This window comes from Amphiprion ocellaris, chromosome 2 (assembly GCF_022539595.1).
Source record: "Amphiprion ocellaris isolate individual 3 ecotype Okinawa chromosome 2, ASM2253959v1, whole genome shotgun sequence".
NCBI classification, from domain to species: domain Eukaryota; kingdom Metazoa; phylum Chordata; class Actinopteri; family Pomacentridae; genus Amphiprion; species Amphiprion ocellaris.
The window spans coordinates 21,656,965-21,682,354 of NC_072767.1; the positions used below are offsets into that span (position 1 = coordinate 21,656,965).

The 25,390-nt window shown below is 39.1% G+C and overlaps 1 protein-coding gene across 2 annotated transcripts; it reads left to right on the forward strand.

Annotated features, from left to right (window-relative positions):
* Positions 1-819: 819 nt before the first annotated feature.
* acsbg2 (acyl-CoA synthetase bubblegum family member 2) lies at positions 820-25,390 on the forward strand. 2 transcript variants are annotated; one of them, XM_023293938.3, is made up of 15 exons: positions 820-951; positions 9,400-9,535; positions 10,130-10,251; positions 12,324-12,595; positions 14,132-14,220; positions 16,672-16,792; positions 17,371-17,451; positions 17,538-17,687; positions 18,855-19,031; positions 20,315-20,496; positions 20,808-21,050; positions 21,163-21,380; positions 21,564-21,703; positions 22,173-22,419; positions 23,679-25,390. In XM_023293938.3, exons 2-15 carry the CDS (start codon positions 9,423-9,425, stop codon positions 23,795-23,797), a joined length of 2,274 nt encoding a protein of 757 aa, XP_023149706.2. In that variant the 5' UTR covers positions 820-951; positions 9,400-9,422; the 3' UTR covers positions 23,798-25,390. The 2 variants fall into 2 exon arrangements, with proteins under 2 accessions (XP_023149706.2, XP_023149705.2); XM_023293937.3 differs by lacking the exon at positions 820-951 and adding an exon at positions 4,951-5,116.

Consider the following 25,390-nt stretch of genomic DNA (forward strand, 5'->3'; position numbering starts at 1 on the left):
CGTTAAACACATACATGCTCACACACTCACAAAACTAGTACATCTATTATGCTGCCAGGTACTACAGGCAACATTGAAAACAGTGTGGATGCGATATTATAAAGCATGTTCACAATGAATCAAGTATCAGTCTTTGAAATGGTCGTGTCCAAATGCTACACAACAAAAATGTGTCTTTACAGTCAACAGTTGTATACTGTATCATATTTAAGTTTATCTGTACTAAAAACACACACTATTGTGTCCAAATTGAGTTTATGTTTTGAGAAAATGACATATTGATTAGGTGCATTTATGGATTATTTCATTAAATTTCAATGGAATAAAATGTTAATTATATAGCCTCTGTCTTCTCAGGGCATTTTTCATAAGATCAAGACCGTACAGTATTGGAGAAAAAACAGTTTTACCTCTTTTGTTCATGTAAAGTTGTGCCATAGAGCTTCTTGTATCATCACACATAGGATTGACTGTAAATTTGTAATTTTAGATATATCCCAAACAAAGCTGCAATAGTTTAGTCCATCAATAGAACTTAAAATGGAAAGCACTGGTAATCAATTAAAATAAAAGACAGAAAATAATAATATAAATAAAATAATATAATAAAATAAAGACATAAAATTACAATCATCAAAGAAAAGGGGGGGAAAGGTGGTTTTAGCTTCTTATGTATGTAAACTTTCTTAGGTCTGCATGAAGCAAATTGAATATCACGAAAAAATTAGGCTACCAGAGCAGAAGAATAATAGTGAGGCAGAACAGTGTGTGGTGAGAATAGTTGCAGCTCTGTGACGGGGTGAAGTGAAAGTGCTGTGTGAGCTGTGGAAGTGAGTGGGTGCAGCAGCAGGTGTCACGGAGCAGCATGACTCTGACCCTCCACAGAGCTGCTGCTGTCACTCTCACTGAGGCTCTCCTGTAGGACACACACCACCGCCGTTGCTCCTTCAGGTAACCTCATCATTCATCACTCTGTCTTAGCTTCAGCATAAGCAGCACCACATATTTATGGATTATACATGTGGCAGATGAACTAAAATGACATTTGAACGCATCATGAGGTCGTTTCCTATGTTTGAACAGCGCCACTTTTTTAGGAAGTTGAGCGACGCCGCTGCTCGGTAGTAGCCTACAGCACAGTCGGGTATGAATTTATCTTTATTTATGAGTTGGAAAATTCGCTTTTTTTCCCCCTCCACAACCGATTAACAGTCTTTAGAGGAGACTTTCTTTTAGCAGAGCGGCGGCAGCAGCTTAAACGGTGTTCACGGACGGGATCCCGCCCCTAAACATCTGCTGCACTGCTAGCATAACTGGTTTACCCTCCAAAGTTTTATCTTCGAAATTGTGCTTGTGAACAATTTGAAACGTATGCCTTAAATTTTTATCCGTAATCTAATCTAAGTCTGTTTTTAATTCTCAATTGAAAAGTTAAATTTAAACACCTTGGCATTTTACCCAAAGTAAAACGGTAATTATTTTGTTACAGTTAAACAACTACATTTCCCAAGAGCATTTGTCATTGTAATGCTGCGTAAGACTTATGGGAAATGTAGTTTTTTTATGCTAGCAAGGTAGTCTCGATATTCTGGTTGTATCTCCTGTGTGTATGAGGGATGCAATATTGCGTATTTGTAATCGAGTAAGTCCCCAAATTAGATAGATGTATCTTTACAGTTAAATAATATTTTAATTGAATTAGTAATTTTTTAAAATGTAGTCATGTCTAGCTTTAATTGATATTCTTTATATATATAAATTTGTAAAACTTATTTCAGTAAGTGTAAAAAGGGTAATTGTAAATGTACAACTTTGCTGTACACTGACAGGACCTACAGCTACAACAAAGTCTTCAAGCTAAAATAGATAATATTGTAATTTTTTAAAAATAATTTTAGTCTTATGTCTGTAAATACATTTATATTCAAGTATACTAGAGTAGCTCTTAAAATACATATGTACATTTTCATCCATATATTTTTATAACACTACATCCCAGGAAATAGTTTGTACATTTTCCATCTACTATATTCATCTGACAATTGTAGTTACTTTAAGCATTAAAATTATACACACTGAACTTGTGATTGTGAAAAAAATGTGAGGTTTTGATAAATAAAATGCTTAAAATCAGCTACATTTCAGTATTAAATTGTAAATAATGCGCTATTAATGGCATAGCATTTTATGAGTATTACACTGGAGAAAATCCATTCTGCATAGCAAACCCTTGTGATATAAACAGAGAAAGTCAGTGTTAGTACTGCCTCAGCACGGAGGATGTCACTGACCCACAGTAACCTCAGTGAAGGGTGCATCAGCACTAAACTCATCCTGCAGCATTTCAGCATGTGCGCATGGGTACGCTGGCTCAGCCGGAGTGTCACATGATGCTGTGGTGTGGTGGCTCTGTGTTTTCGTCTCTCGTGGCAATTGGCTGAGACTGATCTTTCTATAAAGCAGTGATGGCACACATTTGTGATGTCATGTGAGCATCTGCACACGTGAGTTATTTAAAGGCTGATCTTAGAAAGTAAGCCACGTCAATTAAAGCAATAATCATATGTGATTATAGTATAAATAGACATATAACCTAAGCTATCTCTTGCATATACGAACACTTTTGCCCTTTCAAAGGGTATGTGAATCTGTTTTTCTGAGATTTTTTAATGAAAGCATCGTACTAAATAGAGAGAATACATAGTGAAAATCTCCAAGTTTTTTTTGGTAAGTAAAATAAAAAAGCTTGGTAAGGTAAATATAAGGTATAAGATATGGGAAATATTAAAGCTTTCATATTGTAAGCATCAGCAAAATAATTGTACTTTCTGTATCTCATATTTTAATGAGCTTGGGCAGGAAATTTGTGTCCTTTCTACTTCCCCTACTGAGGTGGGAGTTTAGGGGAAATTGTGTTGAGGAAATTCTGGCCATCAGTGAAACATTTTTTTTTTTAACCGCTAGTGGTGCATGACTGTTTAACCTGTAAACTGTTTACTTTTGAGTGTATTCATTTAAATTTACTCACATCTACATTTACCCACAACTGAGGGTGTAAAAATAGCTTCACTCACAGAGAGATGCTCTTTACAAAGGGTCATGACCTGTTTCTCTGGTTGGGTTTCACCGCTTCATTTACATAGTTGTTCAGAAGTGCACTGTTTCCCATCACCAGTTTATCCTCTGTTCCTGTACCTGTTTCCTGTGTAGAGCTGCTGTCTTTGTCTTGGTATCAGGGCATGACTGAGAAAAACTAGAAGTACAGGATTGGCTTGTCAAGCGCTGTAATTGGGCTGACAGTTTAGATTTTCAATCTGAGGACTACAATTAGATGAACAGAAAATGTTATGAGTAAAGTATTTGCAGCATTAATCTACTTAGTCCCTGTCAGCGTGTTGTGCATGTAAAATCTTGATTTTTAATCCAGCTAGTAACTATTAGTTGCACAAAACTGCAGTGGAATAAAAATTACTATATCTGAATTATAGTGGAGTGGAAGAATATAGTTATAAAATAAAAGCTATAAATTAAAAATAAATGCAGTTGTTTGTCCCTGGAAATTAATGTGAAACTATTTTATAGAAAGCATTTGATTTGTTTCATGAGCAAAAGTGCAAAATATGTGCTGTTTCACCTTCTCCAATTGGAGGATTTGCTGCTTTTTTTCGACCTTATATAATTGTAAACTGGAGGTTTTGCCAGATAAAACAAGCCTTTTGCAAATGTCACCTTGGACTTGGGAAACGTGTGATGGACATGTCATTTAATAGACATTTGACACAATTTATGTAGTAGAGACAACAAAAGAAGCCCCTGAATAATCTTCAGATATACACTACCAGTCAAAAGTTTGGACACACCTTCTCATTCAATGGTTTTTATTTATTTTATACATTGTAGATTAATACTGAATACCTAATTAACTATAAAAAAATACATATGGAGTTATGTAGTAAAGAAAAAAGTGTTAATCTTCAATATTAATCTACAATGAAGAAAAGAATACAAAAAATAAAATGAATGAGAAGGTGTGTCTAAACTTTTGACTGGTAGTGTATCAGTGGTGAAAATAAGGATTATTTGTTGCCTTTAATGGGTTTTTTAGCAAGTTTAATCTAATAAAGAATCAGATCAGGTACAGAAAATTTTATTTGTCCCCAGGGGGGCAATTAAAAAGGCACGTAGAGCAGGCAGTGCAACAATGGCATAAGAAATTGAGTAAAAAACAAGAAATTAGAGATAAGTGACATAAATAAAACAAATGGGGATAAATATATGTACAAATGTAGAACAAGTAATCTACTAAGAATAAAATAAAATAGAAAGAAAAAAGAAAAAAACACAGCTTAGTAACATACTAGTGCAAATACAATGAACACTGTAGGTGCAGTATGGCAATGAGGCAGATACAAATTACATATATAGAGGTAGATGTAAGGTAGAAAAAAGAAAGTTATGTGTGCGATAGTTTTAATAATGTAGGTCACAGGATGTGGGTGTCTTCAGTCTGTGGAAAGGCGTGAAGTGAAGCCAGCACAGCTGCAATTGTAGTTCTGGCCTGAGAACGCTTTGCATACAGTTTGTCCGATAGTAACCTCAGCCGACATATCTGCAACGTGTATGCAAGGTGGTGTTTCTGTGTGCAGGGGGATGGGCTGGAGTTTCATAGCATCATCTGTCAAGAGTGTGTGTGTGTTGTGTGTGTTGTGTGCATATGTGTGTGTGTGTGTGTGTGTGTGTGTGTGTGTGTGTGTGTGTGTTTCTACTTCCCCCACCTTACTCATTTGGCTTGCGTGGCCTTATATGGAAAATGGGTCTTGTGGTGTGAGCAGTTTGAGCCAATCAGGAGGCTCTGGGCTGAGGTGGGGGGGCTGACTGGAGGAAGCTGGCAGGCCCGTCTGGGTGGGGTCTTCAGGGGGAGGGACCAGCGGAGCCGGCTAGTGTTTGAAAATGAATGATATGCTGCTCAAGTTGTAGGCAGAGCGGTTGGTTGGAGTATTTGCGTGTGTTTAGCGACAAACTGAAGCCACAGCTTTTATAGAGAGGAAAGAGGAAGATCTCAGAGAAACCCTGTTTGACACGACCTGGAGAAAGAATTAGTTTCCAGCAATGCAATGTGAGTATCGCGGCTGGATTTAATTTTTTATTCCATGTAACTAGGAGGTATTCATTTTCACAGGCATATCAGGCTTGGGAAGCAACTAGTTGATGATGTTGGCTGAGAAAACCGGTGGATAATATGTTTATTTCCTGTATAACACTTAGATTTTGTTTGAATTGAGATGAATCAGTCCTCAGGTTTGATGCTATAGTCTGATTTATGGGTTATCATTTGTTTGCTGACAATAATTTCACCGTGAGAATGCAATGAATCTCACTTTAACTTGATTTGAATTCATGGTTGATGGACTAATGCTCTGTATTTTATGTGTAAATGTAAAAAGAGGTTGCAGCGTGGGGCTGGTCTGCCTCTAGACTACATGCGCAGCCCTGGTGCCTTGATAAAAGGGTGTAACCCAACCGGCAGACCTGTGCCAATTTTGCCGTGTTGTTTTACTAATTAAAGGAATGCCTATAAAGCATCAGCCCAGTTCTTTTAAAAGCCTGCGCTGCCTTACAGATATTTGCAACTGGAACTAGAATGGTGATGCTGAGGATTACGCCCAGTCATAAACTGCTCCACTGGGTGCTGTTGGGAGGCGGCAGCTGGCTGGAGGTGCACATCATGCAGGACATAGATTCATAATAATTCAGTGTGTCTCTTTTGCATTTTAAGCAGCAACATTAGGTCTCAGACAGTCAAGCAGAGGTGGTTGTTATCTTGGCCAAAGGCAGACAAAGCATGAGAAAAGAGACAACATTGAAGGGAGGGGTGGGGTTTTTCTGTTTGACAGGGGATTAACCTAACAGAAGTTTGCAGGCATGGTGGTATTGTACTGGGGAGAGTCCCTTGCCCCCCTCCTTTTTTTCAGACAACACATTTGGCTCCTTCGCTATTAATCAGTGATAATACATAAGAGGTTTAAGTGTTGCTTTCCAACTACTGCTGCGTTTCTCCTTGTGAAGGGGACAGCTGTTGCTATGCATGACTCTGCTCTACAGTCATAATCCTGATTGCATGAATGCAGTATCTGTGTAGTGATGTCAGTTTGCGCAGTGGTGCTAAATCCATCAGATAATTCATCCTTGGCTCTGGATCTGCTGTACTATGATGAGTAAACTTCATGAAAGCATGCAAGAAAAGATGGAAAACATGCTTCTTGTGTTTCTTGATTAAAAGAAATCCCAAAAAGGTGACTAGAGCTGAAAGCAATTCATTAAACGATAGTGCAACAGAACAACTACTTTGATTACCGACTGTTTCAGTCATTTCACATGGCAAACATTCTCAGAGGATTTGTTGCTTTTGGTTGACCAAATTTGATTATGACACCTTGGGCTTTCATAAGATGGGACAACATTCTTCCCCAGTTTTTCGCATCTCATACATTAAAAGATTCACTAAGAAGATTTGTCAGCTTTGTGGATTTGAAACAACTAGTCAATTTATCAGTTATTTTTTTCAAGGACTTTTGGTTGTGGAGTGAGTATTGAACAATAATGTTGTCACCTTGGTTTCTGGGAAACTGGGATGGGCACTGATTGTTGTTTTGGACCTTTCATGTATGAAACAATTGATTGGCAGGTTAATCTATGCTAAAAATAATCATTCGTTGCAGCCCTACTTCTGAAGGATTTTGGTTTCACTTTTGATTGTTCATGGGCTCAGTGGAAGGGGAAGCCCACAAGCATATCCCATGTCAGAAAACCTCTGCATTGGAAAATATAGAAACTGAAATAGTTTACAGGGAATTTTAATTTTAAGCAGATTGTTTGTCAATAATGCCGTTTGCTTTGATGACTGGTGATTGATGTTGTAAGGCTTTTTCCTCTGAAGCTGTCGGGGGTTTGCCACACTGGAGCTTAATGAGAAAGATGGATCACAAGCTTTGGTGCGTGATGTAAACGTGAGGAGCTCATGTGATGATAGCTCATCAGGAGAAAGTGCTAGAACGTAATAAGTAGTGGGCAAGTAAGAAAACAGCCTTGGGGCTTTTCCCAGTCTGATGTTTTTAGCCTAAACATCTCAAATTACAGACTTGCTGGGTTCACAGCTGACTAAGCCTTGTTAAAGATCAGCATCACGCCCCGAACTCTTCCTGTCCTAAGACCACAACAATGATAGATTGAAGAAATAAGCAGAGGGGTGATTTTAATGTTTGAATAAGCTCATCTGAGGCCTGCCTGCCTCCACCCTCAACTCATCTTCAATTTAGCCCAGTTTTGAAAACCACATCCACCCACAGCTGTGTCCTTGAGGAATCTGCAGCTGCACTGGAAGGAAGAGGTGAAATAAAGTGTGTCCAGAGGGACCTTTATGCCTCCAGAGGAATCAAACTTAAGCCTCCTCAGGGTCAGCTGGTTACCGCATGGCCAAGGTAGACTTGTTTTTCTGTCAGGGCAACAGAGACGATGGTTGACAGCAGTTTGAAGTGATGGCTGCTGAATCCAGAATTTTAGGATTGCTTGCAATTTCATAGCCACCACTTTAGATACAATTCGCATGTAAAATACTCCATTTAACCTGTTTTTGTAATTAAACAGTCAACGTTTTGGTCGGCAAATATGTGTTAAACTCTTAAGCTTCATGGAAAGTATTTTTGTTCCTGCTCTCTGACCTCTCTGGAGCCTGTTTCTTTCCACTTGTCCCAGCCCAATTGTCCCTGACAGGCGAGCCATGATAGGCTGCTGCCACAACAGACAGACGAAGCTACTGGTATGTGTTTTCAGCCCCCTTAAATAAACAGGTTAGACCTGTGATTTACTATAGAGGGGGTTCCCAAAAAGGCAACAACAGTGGCTTCTATGAGAGAGAGGTTTGACCAGGTTCCTGTGATCAGGTAATGGTCAAAGGCAGGAAAGGATTCTCCCTCCAACCATTCTGAAATGGTACCGATAATACACTTTAACATTCTGGGTTGCATGTGAATGACACAGGATAATTAAGAGAGAAGAGTTAAATCAGGCTGTGCTTGTCCATCCTCCACTGTCCCACACTGTTACCATTTTAGTTTTAGCTGTATATCTACATGGTTTTCATTGGATTTTGATGGGACTGAGCTTTTTAATAGGTCTTTGTTGGCCAAGCTCAGCAAAGAACGTCAGTCCATTATTTGTAAAAGACAATGTTATCAGTAGCTTTGCCAGCTAGGCTCCATATGTTCCAAACACTGTTGTTATAAAAGTACATTTTATTAACAGGACAATATTTGTTTAGTAGAGCATAAAGTCATCCATAAAGGTAATTTCCTACCAGCATGTTACACGTTTGAGCACTTTAAACTTTTCTGTGTTCATTCAGCAGAGCTCAGTCGCAATATTGTATCAATATTTAGAGTTGTTTAAATTTCTAAATGGTGGCTTTTTACTCTGTCAACAGAATACGAGATAAAAACAGGGACTGAACGTAACTCCAACTGTTAGAATATGTAGTGTGACCTGGTGCCAACAACACTCAGATGCGACTTTTGTGAGTGTGACGCCGCCGACAGTCACACGTTGGTGCTGGCTTAACTTTGTAGCAATTAGACGACAAGAACAAAGTCTTTTGGCTTTTAAAAGTCGAGGCTTCTTTTCAGTCCAGGCTTACACTTTACTCCAAAAAATAATATGTCTAGTAGAGACAATCACAAACTCAGTGGATGCGCCTAAAAAGATTTATTTGTTATTAAAAATAAATCTTTTTAGGCACATTCATGTTGTTCAGGTAATAGTTAAGCAGTATAGAGGCTCATAAATGCCTTGAAGTCTACACATGGTCTGAATACCAAATTATTTACAGTGTTTACAAGGCAAATCTCCACTATGCATTTCAGTCTAGTAGTAGAATGTAGTAGTAAAATTAAAGTAATGAAATCAAGAAAAAATGGCTTCTTAAACAAAATGATTTTCTGTTCTGCCTTCTGGGGATATTTTATGTAATATATAGATATTTTTTTTAATTTTATAACCAAATAATAAGCTGATAATTAAACCAAACCCCAGGAGAAAAGTCTCCATTATTCATTAAAAAATAAACCAACAGTGGAGCACATGACCAACCCAGCTTACTGCATCAATGACTCACTGACAGGAGAACAGTCAAGATTTTAACATCATAAAAAAGGTGTGATGTAAAAATCCTCATTTAAACCCTGAGGAGGTTTTTCTTAATGCTGTTTTACTCTCGACAACGCACCTGATGCAATTTTGGGAAGTTGCTTGTGTGTGCCTCTCTGAGTCACCGTCTGAAGCAGTTTTCTTGCTGTGGATGTTCTGCGTCAAACACCACTAACTAGTCCTGACGCTGCTCTCTTCCAGTGACCGTGTGCGAGCCCGCCGCTATGTCTGAAGCCGTGGTGATGGAGCCTCCTCGAGCAGGCGGCTTCCTGGAGTCGTCCTGTGGTACAGGAGACAGTGCAGCCTCTCTTGATGACGGCATTGTGGACACAGCGAAGTAGGTTTCACATGAGCAAACTGTACTAAATACTGCATGGGTTTTACCTCTGCAGGCCTCTAAAAATAATAGTTTGACGTGCTCGCAGATCTGAGATATGTGACCTTTAGTGGCAGCTTGTGAGTCGACTTGGTGTTTGTTTTTACCACAGAGCAAAAAAGATTGTATCCAATATTATCAGAGACAGTGATAACAGTGGTTAATATTGGGTAGTTTAAATTTCGATTTGACTGTGAGTGTACTGAATAGCACAGCCAACTTTACTAACCATGTTATGGCTCCAGAGCTTAGAAGTTCTTCACATAATCCTCATAACTGTACTATTGGTTTGTAAATGGATTATATTCCATTCACGTTCATCAACCACTTAAGCTTTAATGATATAAATTCTCTTCTGAATGCGTTATTGTTAGACCGACAGTTGAGATGAAGGCATCATATGTGCTGTAAGGATGATGAGAGCCACCACTTATCTCAGTGCTCCGTCATGTTTTGTGCCTCTGGTTGTTCCCCAGGATGTCACAGATTACAGTCGCTCTGGGAATCTGCTCACCTGTGTTAAGTGACATGTTTTTTTCCCTTCCTTGTCGTTAGTGAATCCTCAGAGGAAGAATCGACGGGGGAAAGGGAGGAAGAGGCTGGTGCCCCCGATGCAGCCACCAGCAGCACCAAGACTACAGAGGCCCCTGCTGAGCAGAGCTCAAACACACAAATGGGTGAGGCCAGAGGTCCAATGTGTTTACTCTCTCTTGGCCCCTCCCTTAACTCTAACATTCTTGATGGTGGTGCACCCGGATTTAAATTAAGATAAGAAATATACAGACATACAGTTAGGGTACTTTGTCAGGTTGGATCCAGTCGCTGTGCTTTGCTCTAGTCGCTGACGTCAGCTTTTGTGACTGTTCTTTATCGCTGAACGTTTTTCCTCAGGAAGCAGACCAACCGAATTGAGTGAACTCCACATTCTTTGGCAGAGCAAACTTCACTTCCCCTTTCCTGCCTTTAAACTCCATTTGGACATTCCTTCCGGCCTTAGTCACTGAGGAAAAAATCCTGGTGCACTTTTTCCGTAATATTTGTTAACGGGTATGAAAGTGTAAAAAAACTTTTCTAATTATCATTTAAAAACAGGTCTGTAATTAATCGGGTAAACGGCTTATTATGTTAGTTTTTTTCATAAGAATACAAACTAAAACCATGTTTTTTTCTTATATGTACAAGACAGAATTACTGAGTGAAATAGAATTTTATTGCTGTATTTATGTACATATTTACTGCCAGTAGAGTTTTCTGTGAGAACATGTTCACCATCCGTGTCCCTCAATGGCTGAATAGGCTGATAACCAGCTGTGTGTTATAAATCCACTGTATTACACCATCATATATTTAAATCATCCTGCTGGTAGTTAGGTCAATAATGCGTCTTTCTTTGTGACTGTAAAATTACAACAGGGACAAGTAATGACTGTTAACATCTCCAGGGCTTTGTCTTTTCATTTAAGTAGTAGTCGTAAGTCTTTTACAATCATTTTGTTGTCACTTAAGCGATGGCTGAGGTCTCAGGTTCAACGGAGCGAGAAACACGGCAGTAAGATGATCAAACAGATTGTTACCAAGGAGACATTTACCAAGGAGACTGCTCATTTTTTTTTTATATATATATATATATGTATGTATGTATGTATGTATGTATGTATGTATGTATGTATGTATGTATGTATGTATGTATATATATATATATATATATATATATATATATATATATATATATATATATATATATATATATATATAAAATAGATCTCAGGAATGACTTTTCAGAACAGCTGGCCTGAGTTAGAAAATGAAGCCTTATGTTGTAATAAATTAGAATTATCAACATTTTGAAATACTATTAATCTTAAAGGTTGGTTGGGTCTTTTATCAGATTATATCATCTGTTCCTTAAAATAAATCTTTCTTAATGTACTCCCCTTTATTATAACTCATACTGAAAAATTCTGTTTTTATTTCTTATGGTTATAATGATAACTCCTTTTTGATTATGTCTGCCTTTCAAGCCCTTACAATACAATTAACAAGACAAATTAAAATTTCTCTTTGATCATTTATTGAAATTTTAAAAACTTTTCTTTATGTATCTTGGTTACATATTTTTGGGAGTTTTTTCAATTACATAATCGACTCTTGCTTAATTCAGCCATACATGTTTAAACCAGAAACCAATTGTGAAGAAGGATAAGGATTCATGCAGCCATCGCCCTGCAAGCTGGCAGGATTGGTTCATTTGGTTTGTCATGTATGAAATCCTGTCTGAATCTATGTTTTTGAGACTTGCTACCTACACTGTAGTTTCACAGTGGTGATTACTTCACAATATTTGTTGAAAAGTCAATATTAGTTCACAATATTTGTGGACTAATATTGACTTTTCTGTTTCTGAGAACGCTGCATCCAGCCAACAAGAAATAATGGCTTACTGTTGCTCATTTGGCTCGCTGTGTATCCTGTGAGCCCAGCTCTGTGGCCAAGGGCTTGGATTAGTTTCGCTCATTTGCATGGTGACCTGTGCTTGTTTGTAGCTTTACAAAGTGCCAGTGGGTATTCCTTCAAAAGCCACAAATGCAGCATGTCTACTGCAGCTCACATGGAGATTACAGAAACAGGAGATTGTAGCAGTAGATGCGGTTCTGCGTGTTATCTTGGAAACAAGAGTGAAAGGATCCATCACTTAGGCTTACTGACAAACCTCTGATCATTTCTCTGAATGTCTTTTCACATGTTCCAGTGAGTGCCCAGCGGCCAGACTCCCTGTCGCTGCCAGCAGCAGCAGAGCCTCGTCTGTGGACGTCACAGCGCGATGCCGAGGTGCAGCTGAGGATGGGTGACTCCGGTCTGGCTGCTGAAAACCCTCTGACAGTCAACCAGATGTTCACCTCAGCGGTGGAGCGTTTTGGCACCTTTACAGCTTTAGGCTGGAAGGAGGGCGAACAGCAGAAAAGCCTGAACTACAAAGACTACTACCAGGCCTGTCGCACCGCTGCCAAGAGCTTCCTAAAGGTAGCTTTGAAACTATTCTTTGTTCACTCTTTGTTTGTAGTGTGATTGATTTGATCATGTCCATGATGTGTGAGAGCAATTAGTTGATTAAATGATTGGTTTAGGGACAGAAAATGAATAGTTTAAGTCCATTTTTAAGCAAAGATGCTAAACACTGTTTGTGGCTTCTCTGATGTGAGAATTGACTTTTCTGTGTTTAGTGTTCCTGTAAACCAAACATCTTTGAGTTCTGGACTCTTGGTCACACAAAATAAGACCTTTAAATATGAAACATTTGGCTCTGGAAAATCTGACTAAACTTCTTTTTTAAAGTTTTCGATATTGAAAAAAACACAGTTGTTACTTGTAGCCCTAACAAACAGTAGACTGGTGGTTAAACTGTAGCTTTGACAACAGATCGTATTTCAGTGGCATGTAAATATATTTTTCCACATGCGGTTAACCAGCTGCTCAACAGTGCAACATTTGCTAGTATAAATATGGAAAAATGTAGCACACGCTGTTGCTCAATCACAGGAATTCCATTTAGTAGCCTCAGTAAAGAAATACAAAAAGTTGTCTGTAAATCTTTTGCAGAATCTTTTGTGTCCGTCCACACACCCTGAGCACAACTCCTCTTCAGTATCAAAGGTTTTCTGTTTGGTTTTAAACAATCCACTTCAGTTGTCATTGTGTTAGAGTCTTGTGTGGATTTGATTTTACGCCAAGTCAGTCTAGACAATGTGCAGCGCAGCATGAGGGAGCTGAGAAGTCATCTAGACCGGACAGGCCTCTGCTGCTCAAACAGGACAGAGCACGTTATTATTTGTTGTGAAACTCTATGCTGTTAGTCAGCACTGGGTCTTGTTCCTGCACAGAAACTTACATATTCATACCTACTCGATTCTCTCTGTACTTAAACACACAACCTTGAATCTGATGCCCCCACACATGCATTTTTTTCCACATGAGACTTTTGTTTGATGCCAAATGATGTAAAGCTCACAGTGATGAAGTATTTTACAGTAATTTACAATAAACATTTAAACAAGTTTATCTTATAATGTTACCATGTACATCTGACTGTATGTGTGCTTCCATGGCAACAGCTGTGGATCAGTAGATCTGCTGCTGGCTATTCAAAACCATCTCCCATCTCCCAGAAATTGCAAATAAAAATTTTGTAAAGGAAGGATGACATTTGTTGTTGTAAAGGCTTCATCTGACAACAATATTTACATTGAGTATTGGTCTGTTTAAAGAAATATGCAGCTCAAACAATTCATCACAGTGTCTCTTTGATTCAGCTACATTACATGTGCCTCTCCTTTCTTTTTGTTAAATACAAAAATATAAATATTAAGAAAAGGCAGGAAAAAAAATGCTAACTACGAAGAAGTGAGGTAACATATCTGAATGATCCCGGCCAAAATAAAGTGACATTTTGTGTGCAACTGAATCTACTGGAACTTTCAGTGTTGTTCCTGGGATCATTAAGATTGTTTAATAGTGTGTTTTTTCATTTCCTGCCTAAACAGCATACTTGTCTTTCTGCAGCTTGGTTTGCAGCGCTACCACGGTGTCGGGATCCTGGGCTTCAACTCTGCTGAGTGGTTCATCTCGGACATTGGGGCCATTTTGGCAGGGTGAGCTTCTTCTTCGTTTATGAATTTACAAGTTTATGTAACAGTTGATGACAAACTCAATGTGCCCTCACTGAGAGTTTGATTAAGATCTGTGTGTGTGTGTGTCACTGCGTGTGCGTGTATATATATTTGCATTTCTTCCATACCTGAGTGATGCAGTTTAAGACTTGAATTACGAGTGTGCCAGAACACAGCTTTGGCTGTCAGTCAGTTCTGCACGTAGCCTCATAGGTTAAATACATCTTGATTGATTGATTCATACGTTACAGCAGTGTGCTTACCAAGAGGCGCACTGTAGTAGTGGAAACTAAGTAACTTGGTGCTTACACAAAGTACTGTACTGAAGTACAATTTTAGGCACTTTAAGAAATGTATATACATACATGTCTGCATGTTTTATATTCAAATTAAGAACTAATAAAACATTTGCTAACCTTCACTAAAATACAGTACGAACCCCTTATCCATTGTTAGCATTTAACCTCTCAGGTGGTTTCATTTAGATAAATATTTGAGGCTCAGTGAGGTAAAATTGTACAGTATGACAGAGAGAACTGACAAAATAGAGAAACTTGTAAAAGTGGCTTCAAATTCTTATATCAGAAATTAATTCTTCTTCTTTCATCAATCATTTCACAATCTTTAATATTTATCCTGCTCTGCTCTGAGCTGTAGTTGGGTAACCACTGAACTAAACTATCTCAACAAAATGTTGTTTATACATTAATGCCTTAGCGCTAATGGTCTTACAATGACATGTATAAAACTAGAAAAGCACTCAGAGAGCGCAGTACTCCGCCAAAGCTGCTCAGTCGTTGTATCATTTCTGACGGATAAGTCCCAATAAGTCCGCAGCAGTGGATTTGTAGTAGGATTGCAATCGTGATCGTCAGCAGGCAGCTGACATAGCGTTCACTTGTTGTCATAGTTACAGTGACCCCGTGCCGCTAGCTGGCAATGATACAGAAATCTGTATCAAATCCGTTGATCCAGACTATAAGCCGTATCACTGTCAAAAACTTAATCAGGTGATCCTTGTGTCATTTTTGACCTGCCCTGAAAACTTCATATTTGAGTAATGTTGCCAACAGACAGACAAACAGACAGACAGACAAAAAGACAAACGTACGCCCATCGTCACATAACTCCGCCGTGTTCCTTGGCAGAGTAATAGTGTCAGTCACAGTGGCCAAATACTTGGACTTTTGGTACACTGAGTAAAATTTCCTGACAAGTACTTATTAGAGCAAAGGGTTTGAGTATTTGATGAGCTGAGCACAGATCACATAACAGCTTTCACAAGAAAGATTTCTCGATTGCATAAAGATTCAGCAGGAAGGACCTCAACAGAAGCGAACAGTGAACATTATTGAACGAACTAAAAGAGTGCAAAAACTTGACTCCTCCTTAGAAACCAAAACCCTTCAAATTGTGACCTCAGCGCATTGATTGGTCAAGGACAGAGCTACACTGGCTGAGCCGCTTACATCACCAAACATCTGTTACGTGATGTTGGATTTTTCAGGCCTTCTGTCCAATTTGGGCCGTGATTATATCGACATTTTCTGGATACTGCAGTCCTTGTAAGACGTAACAGGCATGCAGCAAAGCAAATGAGTGTGGTTGCACAAGGAGATCAGTGCATGGTGGTTCTCTTGGGTGCAGGAACGTTCAGCTCCTCTCTTGGAACTTTTAACAAGGACACTGATACTCCCATGCCTCCTTATTGCTTGGTGCTGATGCAGCTCAAGAGGAATGTCAGCTTATCAAACCAGTTGCAATGAACCAATCAGAGATCGTGTTTGATACACTCAGCAGGAAAGTCACGTTTGCACTCTAAAAAACAACAAAAACCAAAAAAATTGAATTAAGTCTTGCTTGTTCCACATGCGATTAGAAATGGATAGGTATTTAGTGAAAAAAAAAATGCTGCTCGACCAGGTAGTTTCTATTGCCCTATTGTCACCAGGAATGTGGCAATTAAAATGCTGGAGCTGCCACATGTTGGACGAGACACTCCTGAACAGAGCTGAGAGGCAGCCAGAGATATAAGCTTCAAACATGATTTAATTTTGTAGGTTAATATGATGTTATCCAGCTAAAGTAACTGAGGATTTATTTGTTAAAGTGAAATTTGTTTGAATAACAGTGAGTCTTTATTTTAGGGTTCACCTCTCGGAAAGATTCATGTCATTTTTCTTTTTTTAAAAAAAAAAAAAAAAGCCCTTGAAAATATTAAAAAGTCTTAAAATTTCAAAATCTTAAAGAATTTCTGCAGTTGGCATAAGAAGTAACTGTACATTATATGAATGTCCTCATGAGACATCTGTCTTTACAACTGAGGGGAGAGTTTCATCTGAACTCGTGTGAATCACTAAATCTAAAAATGAGCACAAAAATAAGAACCTGTTCCTGGATTTGCTAACTTTGATTCTGTCTCATCTCTTGCAGTGGGTTTGCTGTGGGCATCTACACCACCAACTCTCCAGAGGCATGCCAGTATGTAGCAGAAAACTGCAAGGCTAACATCATCGTGGTGGAGAATCACAAACAGCTGCAGAAAATCCTGCAGGTGAGAGGAGAATAAGTTTGACACTGAGTTTAAATCAGCAAACTAGGAGCTGATGACAGAAATATGAATCATGTGTATCTGCACAGATTATGTGTAATAAAGTGTAGCACACAAATGTGGATATATTTTTTGAAAATGTATATAGATCACATAAAAAGTAATATATGCAGGTCTGCACGAGGTGTCCCAATTCAATACTATATGCCAATCAAAGTGCACTGTTTTAAAGTTAGTATATGGAAAAGCTACACACCAATCAGCTTTATTCTAACAAGAAATTACACTTTTCCAAAAATGTATTAGTTATTTTTGGTTTTCTGGGGTTTTCTTGGAGCATCCATGCACTATTTGTTTAATTTTTCCTCAATGTGAGTGCATCTAAATCACAAGTTTGTTCAGTTTCAGGATTTCAGGCACAACTAGAATGTTTTGCGTCCTTATTCTTTACTTTACTTTTATGACAAGCCTTTGATCAACACAGTATTTGTCTTGTTTTTTGTAATAACTATAAATATTCATAGGTTTGCTGAATATTCTCTAGCTTTGTTCTTCTCACATTGGATTTTGTTTGTTTACAGGTTGAAGACAAGCTGCCACACTTGAAAGCCATTATCCAGTACAAAGATGCGCTAAAAGAGAAGAGACCAAATCTGTACACAGTGAGCACACACTCTGTTAACTAGAGACATGAAAAGGTTTATTGAGTGCGAGACACATTGTAAATAAGTTTCTATGTGTACTGCAGTGGGCTGAGTTCATGGAGCTCGGCCGTGACGAGCCTGATGCTCCTCTTGATGCGATCCTCTCCAGCCAGAAGCCCAACCAATGCTGCACGCTCATCTACACCTCAGGAACCACAGGCCAGCCCAAAGGAGTCATGCTCAGCCATGACAATGTAAGTGCCAATGTGGTCCACGGGTGTTTTTACATCCTCGAGTATCTGTGTTGTGTTGCCTGCAGCTGACAGCAGAAGCACACTCCTGTTTTATCATGGCACAAAAGTGCAGCTGACAGATGTACACAGACCGACGTATTACAGCGCTTGTAAGGAATGTTCCTGCCTATGTTTAGTGTCTGTGGTTAAAGTCCTGCTTGAAGACAATCCGCACAGACCAATAACAAGCTGTAACCCTGGTTCAGTAACAGGTTACATTTACTCAACATCTACTTGTAATACTTGCATATTTTGAGTGTTTTTCATTTAATGCTACTACTGCACTACATTTCAGAGTGAATTATTGTACACTGTACTCTGATCCATTTATCTGACAACTATAGTTACTTCAAGATCAACATTTTACATAAAAAAAAAACCTAAAACGCTTGTATCATTAAAGATTTGGCCTGTGACATCTTATTGAAAAGCAGCATCTAGTCTACGGTGAGTTGTTATCCGTTTCCCTCTAAAATTTCTGACTTGGTTGAATTTACATTATGAACCATTCGTGTCATAAAGAGGAAGTTACAACAAAAACCTGAAAAAAGTCCAAACATTCTCATTCATCATCTCTCAACCCCTGAGGTTTAACTTGTGACCCTTTGGGGATGCCTGACCCTCAGGTTGGGTAACAGAGGCCTAAACTACCACTGTAACTAACTGTATTAAAAGTACAATAGTTAAAACCAGCTCCACCTTAAGCAGCTGCAACAATAACATTTTACTTCTGCAGTGTTGCATTGCTATTAATCTATTATTAATGCCTCTCAAGCACAACAAGTACTTTTACTTTTACTACTTAAATACACTTTACTGATAATACCCCTGTGCTTTTGCTAAAGTAGGATTTTCAGTGCAGATCTTTTACTTGTAACACAGTATTTTTGCAGTAATGTATTTTTCCAGAAGTAAGCATTACTTCTACAGTTGCTCATTACCATGGTGCCCGACTGTCTGACCAAGTCAATTATTTGTTTTGTTTGTGCCAAAGTTCGCCCATATTGATATGAAACACTGGTCATATGCATTCACCTTTGTCTTCTAGAAACATCTCTGTGTCACCTCCCAGACATAAAACTGTTAAAATGCCTCATAATTACTGTTTTTCTCTCTCTTTCTGCTCAGATAACTTGGACGGCGCTCTCCACCAGCCAACACGTGCGCCTCACAGAAGCCACTCAGGCTCAGGAGGCTGTCGTCAGCTACCTGCCGCTGAGCCACATCGCCGCTCAGATGGTCGACATCTGGGTCACCATGAAGGTCGGAGGGGCGACCTACTTCGCTCAGCCAGACGCCCTGAAGGTGAGACGCAGCGGCTGTATTCTTACACGCTGTGAACAACAATGGAGACACCCAAAATGAAAACACTCAGCCACAAAGTCCACTTCAGTGACGCCCAGAATCGTCTGTTTTTTTGGTTGTTATAGAGGTCAGAGGTCATACTTACTGATGGTTATATTGGACTGCATTAAACTCAGTTGTTCCCAATATTCCGCCTCACTAATGTTTGTAAATAGGGAAGACAAAAAATTTGAAACACCTCTTAAAATAATATACTCGGGTTTAACAGCACATTAAACATAAACTCAATAGATAGAATTGAACTTACAGTTCTGACAGTGGCACTAAAAACTGAAGATTCTAAACTTTATAACAGTAGAATTTATGGCTGAATTGTTGTATATACATTTCTGTAGATTATACCAGTGTTGAATATGAATTTAGTTTTCTGCAAAATGTTCATAGATGGAGACAATTTATAATGTAGTCACTTACACAAATATATGCAACATAGCTGTAGGACAGATAACCACGCTCCCTATAATGATAGCATTGGTAAATTATTTTATCACAGCCCAAAGTGCATCACAAAAACAGGATTACAGTGATAGCAAGGAACAAGAAGAAACAGTTCTAGTTATCAAACAGATTTTTTGAGAACAACAATCCTAAAACGTTAAGAACAAGAACAAATTTGTCTTTCTAGCATCAACAAAGAGGGTATTCTATAGTTGGGGGTCATCAAACAGGAAAAGCCAGTTCAGCGGATCGTAATGGTTCAGCCTGTCATCATATCTCAGATCCTTGAACCCTCCACTGGTCATGTGCATCTTCTGCAACGTGTCCTTTTATGGGAATTTGCGCATCTCAGGGGCCGTTTCACAGTCATTTATTTGATAATTTCATTATCATGGCTCCTGCATGTTCATTAGAACAATTTAAGTGTGTAATGTAACAAAAAGCTGCAGATTAGCAGGAAACTGGCTGTAAATGTTAAACAAATCCTGAGGGCTGCACATGACTGTTGTACAAACAGAAGAGGCCTCTTTGGCTCATTCACCACCCCAACAGCATAAACCCACACAGACTTATCTGACAGGGCTTGAATTCATAGTCTGTGAACACTGGGATTAGAACTTTGATTTTTACCGTGCATTCTGATTTCCATGCTAAATCTTTCCAGGTCGATGCGCATGGTGGTAGCAGTTGTCTAAAATTTAAATCCATGTGAGCTGGGAAACACATAAGACTACATGTTAACTAAAGGCAGCAGGTGGTAATGGTATTTGAATGTGTTTTATCAGGGTTCGCTGGTAAACACTTTGAAGGAGGTGCGTCCCACAGCCTTCATGGGCGTCCCACGTGTCTGGGAGAAGATGCAGGAGAAGATGAAATCCGTCGGTCAAAAGTCTTCGACTGTACGCAGGAAAGTGGCTGCCTGGGCCAAAGATGTGGGTCTGCAGACTAATCTCACCAAGATGAACCAGTACGTACATAATCCAAAATCACTGCTTTACTGAGACAGGCTTGACTCATTTTTTCAGGAAGTGGCAAGTTCCTGTTTTTTTTTTTTACTGAAATGCTATTTTCTCTATCAGTTCTTCTCTCTTATGCGAAACCACTGCAGTTATAAATATTTTGTTGGTGAACTGTAAGGGTTTTTTTTTTTTGCTCTTATGTGCTGCTTATGTCATTTTTGGGGATCTAAGCATAAATGCAGACTTAAAATGAGCTTATGATACTGTGCAACTCTTCTCATTTTTATCAACAAATGCTCACACTGTCGTCTCTTCTCAGAAATGAAGCTGCTGGTCGCACTCCACTCAGCTATCACATCGCCAAAAAGCTTGTGTTCAAAAAGGTGCGTAAGGCCTTGGGGCTGGACCGCTGCAACAAGTGCTACACAGGCGCCGCTCCCATCACCAAAGACACCCTGGAGTTCTTCCTCAGCCTCGATATCCCTCTTTATGAACTGTACGGCATGAGTGAAAGCACCGGACCTCACACCATCTCCCGCCCTAATGCCTTCAAACTCACCAGGTACTTTTTTCTGTTTCTGTTTGATCAAATGCAGATTTTCCCTACAGTGCTGTATTAAAGTCATTTCACATGATTGATGGAGAGGGGTACAAATGTTTTTCTTGTCTTGCAGTTGTGGTAAAGAGATCCCAGGATGCAAGACAAAGCTGCACAACCCAGACGAAGAGGGGAACGGAGAAATCTGCTTCTGGGGTCGTCACGTCTTCATGGGTTACCTAAATATGCCCGACAAGACAGACGAGGCTCTGGATGCAGAGGGCTGGCTGCACTCAGGTGATCTGGGCAAACATGACGAGAATGGCTTCCTCTTCATCACCGGACGAATTAAAGGTATTCCTCGTAAAGATAGATCACATCAGTCACTCTGAACTAGAGCCTGTCTGCTTGGGACTATTGATTCTTTTTATGCAGTAATATATCCTCTGACAGGACGGTGAGTCTGATTTAGTTTTCTTCACTGCAGTCTGTAAACTAGCCTGTTTACTTACCCTGTTTGTCTGTGTTTGATTGCAGAGCTGATCATCACAGCAGGAGGTGAGAACATCCCTCCGGTCCCTATCGAGGATGCGGTGAAGGAGGCCGTGCCTCTGATTAGCAACGCCATGCTGATCGGAGACAAGAAGAAGTTTCTGTCTATGCTGCTCACCATTAAGGTAAAAAGGCAGCCCTGAAAACAGGCGTATTTTTTAATATTTGTTTGATTTGATCACTCTAGCGAACAGAGAGACTGTACTCCTGTAGTTAAACTGTAACCATGTAGATAACACAGGATGTAACTCTGTTGCAGAGTGGTAGATATCAGATGTAATTTGTTGGATGCTCTGTATCTGAGACATGCTTTTCAGCTCAGACTCTTAGCATTGTAAACATCTAATCTTAATATGTTCCTATCTAATCTCAGAAAGTAAACATATCTGTCTTCACTGATGGCAAACAGGAGAGGCAGTAAAAGGAGACACCGACCTCTTACATATTTCATTCAAACACTGCCACCTGGTGGGAGAATATGAAACTAGAAGATAACGTTAACAGAGCCTCTACAAATTAGTACTGTAGTAATGCTGGAAAATTCAAGTATCGGGCAACAAGAAAATAAAACATTCATACTTTATGTCCCTTCAGTGCCAAGTAAACGCAGAGTCAGGTGATCCAGAGGACGAACTGACACCAGAAGCTGTGGAGATCTGCAAGAAGCTGGGCAGCAACGCCACACGTGTCTCTGAGATCGCAAGCGGCCGAGACCGTGTGGTCTACGCTGCCATCCAGGAGGGAATCAACCGAGTCAACGAGAAGGCGACTTCCAACGCTCAGCGCATTCAGAAGTGGGTCGTTCTGGATCGGGACTTCTCTGTTGGTGGAGGAGAGCTGGGTGAGTGGAACACCGTAAGAATGTTTGTTTTAACACTAACACTGGAAAAGTAATACTGAACATTTAAAGCCTGCCGTGTGTGGAATTACACAATGAAGACACTTAAGAGCCACATATACGGTGGCACCTTAATACAAAGCATTTAGATTAATGGCCAAATGGTTCACATTCGAGTTGTAAACAGTGCAAAGATTCTTTTTTTTTTCTCAAGTAATACAGGTTTAAAGATTTAAGAGCTAGAACTGTGTTACAAAAAAATCTTGAGAATAAATAAGTTAATATTGTGTTGCACAACTTCAATTTTATTAATTTCTTAAATCGGTAATCATCATGTGATTCCTTAGATTCATATCATGACCACAGATTGAGAACCACCAACCTAAAAAAAACATTCCCTTTTAAAATGGCTTCTTCCTGCTCTTGGGTTTAATGAAAAGGCTACTCTAGAGGCACGAGTTGTGTCATTTAGTGTCAATCTGCAGTTCAGCACAAGTTTAGCTGCACCAGAACTTGGGGTTTAAAATGTTGAGTCAGTATGCTGGCTTTCATTCATCTATCAGCTGGCCAAATCACCAAGATAAAGTTAATTAAGGTAGGAGTTACAGCTGTTAATGTAATTATCCCAATTTGACATTTATGATGGCATTCTCCTAATATGTCTGCAAATGGACAGCATCAAAGGTCCGTTGATCAGCTTCATTTGAAGTTAATGCTTGAGTGATGCACTTTTATCATTGTGATCAATACTTCAGCCTTGATTTCCCATCAGTAGTCTTTATGTAACGTCATCTTTTAATTTCCCTCAACAATTTTAACATTATAAATGAATCTCTGATGATTTGTTGTGATGATTAGCATGATGATTGAGTGCTATGAGTAGTCGCAGCTGTACATTAAGGTTATGTTTAATGACAGCTGTCCTCTTCGCTGTCAGGTTTAATGAGTAGTGGAGTGAAAACAATATATAAACAGATGCTTAAGGGCGTTTCTACACCCATTTATGGTCACAGTTGATTGTGCGCTCATTATCCTAATGTGCATACAGTTAAAAAAATAAGATGAAAAGGATGTAGATGCACATGCTAAACCTCTGATGCAGTGACTTCTTGTGGTGTTTTTGTGAGATGTGCAGGATGGAGTTACAGTTTCTTCCCAAATGCCACCAGTTAAGACCTCTAAGCAAAGCTATTGACGCGGCAACAGGGTTTGTTTCGGAAAAGCAGCCGTTTAACAGCAGGATTTCTTCGCTCGTTCCGCAGGACCGACCATGAAGCTGAAGCGGCCGGTGGTGGCGAAAATGTTCAAGGATCACATTGAGAACTTTTATAAGGAGCTGGCAACCCCAACGACCCCCGACAACCCGCTGCCTCCTAAATAAAGCTGCTGCAGCTGAGGAGGTCCAGGCCGTGTGTCCACGTATCATTGATCCAACCTCTTCCTGCTTGTTTTGGTTGCCTTAAGTTGTCCTTGTTCGGTCTTGGTTTACATTTGTGATTGTTGTACAGAAGAGAATTGAAAAGAAGCCATGTAAAATAGCTTTATGATTTTGAAGAAGTTATCAATGAGTTGAATCCAGCTATTTATTTGTATTTCTGGGATGGACGGTTATATTAAATATGTGAAGTAGCAGCGATGTGTAAGAAATGTTGTTTATTTTACTGTTATACTTGAGATGAAGAGACAGAATCCAAAAAACAAGTTAATAGGATGTTTTAAAGAAATAATTTGTGTTTATTTATTTTCGGTTTGCCAAAGTTTGCCAAATGAGCATCAAATGACGAAACAGCTCTAGGAATACTTATCAGTCCTATGAAATGCATTCTGGCGTTTACATGTATTTGGTGTTTCTCTTGTTTTTGTCAACTTCAAAAAAAATAATCATCTGTTTTTGTACGTGTTCCAAAAGCCAAAAAACGATGAATTTTAAGCTATCTCATGATTCAGAACATGTCATTAAGCCATATCTTTTGCTTTTTGTATCTGTACAGTCAGTGCATTCTGACGACTCGTGCTGACTCATTTAACGCTGTAACTTTGTGGAATTTTGTAAATACGTTTTGACTTCATCATGTTTCATTTGGCCTTATTTAATTCTGTTTTCCATTTTTTTTCTTTTTAAAGCCATTCAGCCCAGAAATGAATCAGTTTTTGCACTCACAGGTGAAATGTACAAGAGTTAGTTTATATGTCAGTTTACAGCAAATATATCAACTCATTCAATTGTTTTCCTGTTGCCAAACCTCATGCATCATATAAATGTTGAAATGCTCGAGGTTTCTATCACGCTGACAACACGCTTCCTCGATGACAGTTCTTCAGACACAATGATAAGACGTAAAATGCTGAAAGAGGTTGTTGCACTCTACACAGCTGATCTTGTACATGAAGTAGTTGTAAATAAGGATATTCTAGGTATGTGTAGCAATCCCGACGGTGGAAAACTGAAGGTTAGCGATTATGGTTCACTCATAGTCACTGAAGTTAAACCGCGATTTAAATACAATTCAATTCAATTCAATTTTATTTATATAGCGCCAACGTTGAAACGGAAATGACGGTGATTCAGGGCGTCTGGGTGAGTGAGGTTCTTGATTTTCTACAGTTTATGGAACATATGAAAAGGCCTTTTAATGTAAAAAGAAAAAAAAAGTGGCTAAATTAAGTTTAAAGGCACTATTTTATTTTTTTTAATTTGTAGGTTAAATTACTGCGCTTTAATGATAGGAGCTTTGCTGCTGAAATGTTGGTGGCCTCAGATGAGAACTCACAGGAGCCCAGACAGAAAACTGGACTCACCTGACCCTAAAGAGCCGTTAACTGTGATGTTAGCGGAGCTTTTTTAACCACTATCAGGGTAGAAAGACGGGAATATGTACGATGCAGCAGGAGAAATGTGAAGCAGGCCTGTTGGTGCCTACAGACGTTTGAATATTTGTGTGATCGGTTATGGAATAAAATTTCATTAAGCTGA

Coding starts and splice junctions, on each gene's coding strand:
- acsbg2 (XM_023293937.3), top strand. Junction 14,221..16,671: donor ATTGGGGCCATTTTGGCAGG/GTGAGCTTCTTC, acceptor CATCTCTTGCAG/TGGGTTTGCTGTGGGCATCT. Junction 17,452..17,537: donor AGAGACCAAATCTGTACACA/GTGAGCACACAC, acceptor TGTGTACTGCAG/TGGGCTGAGTTCATGGAGCT.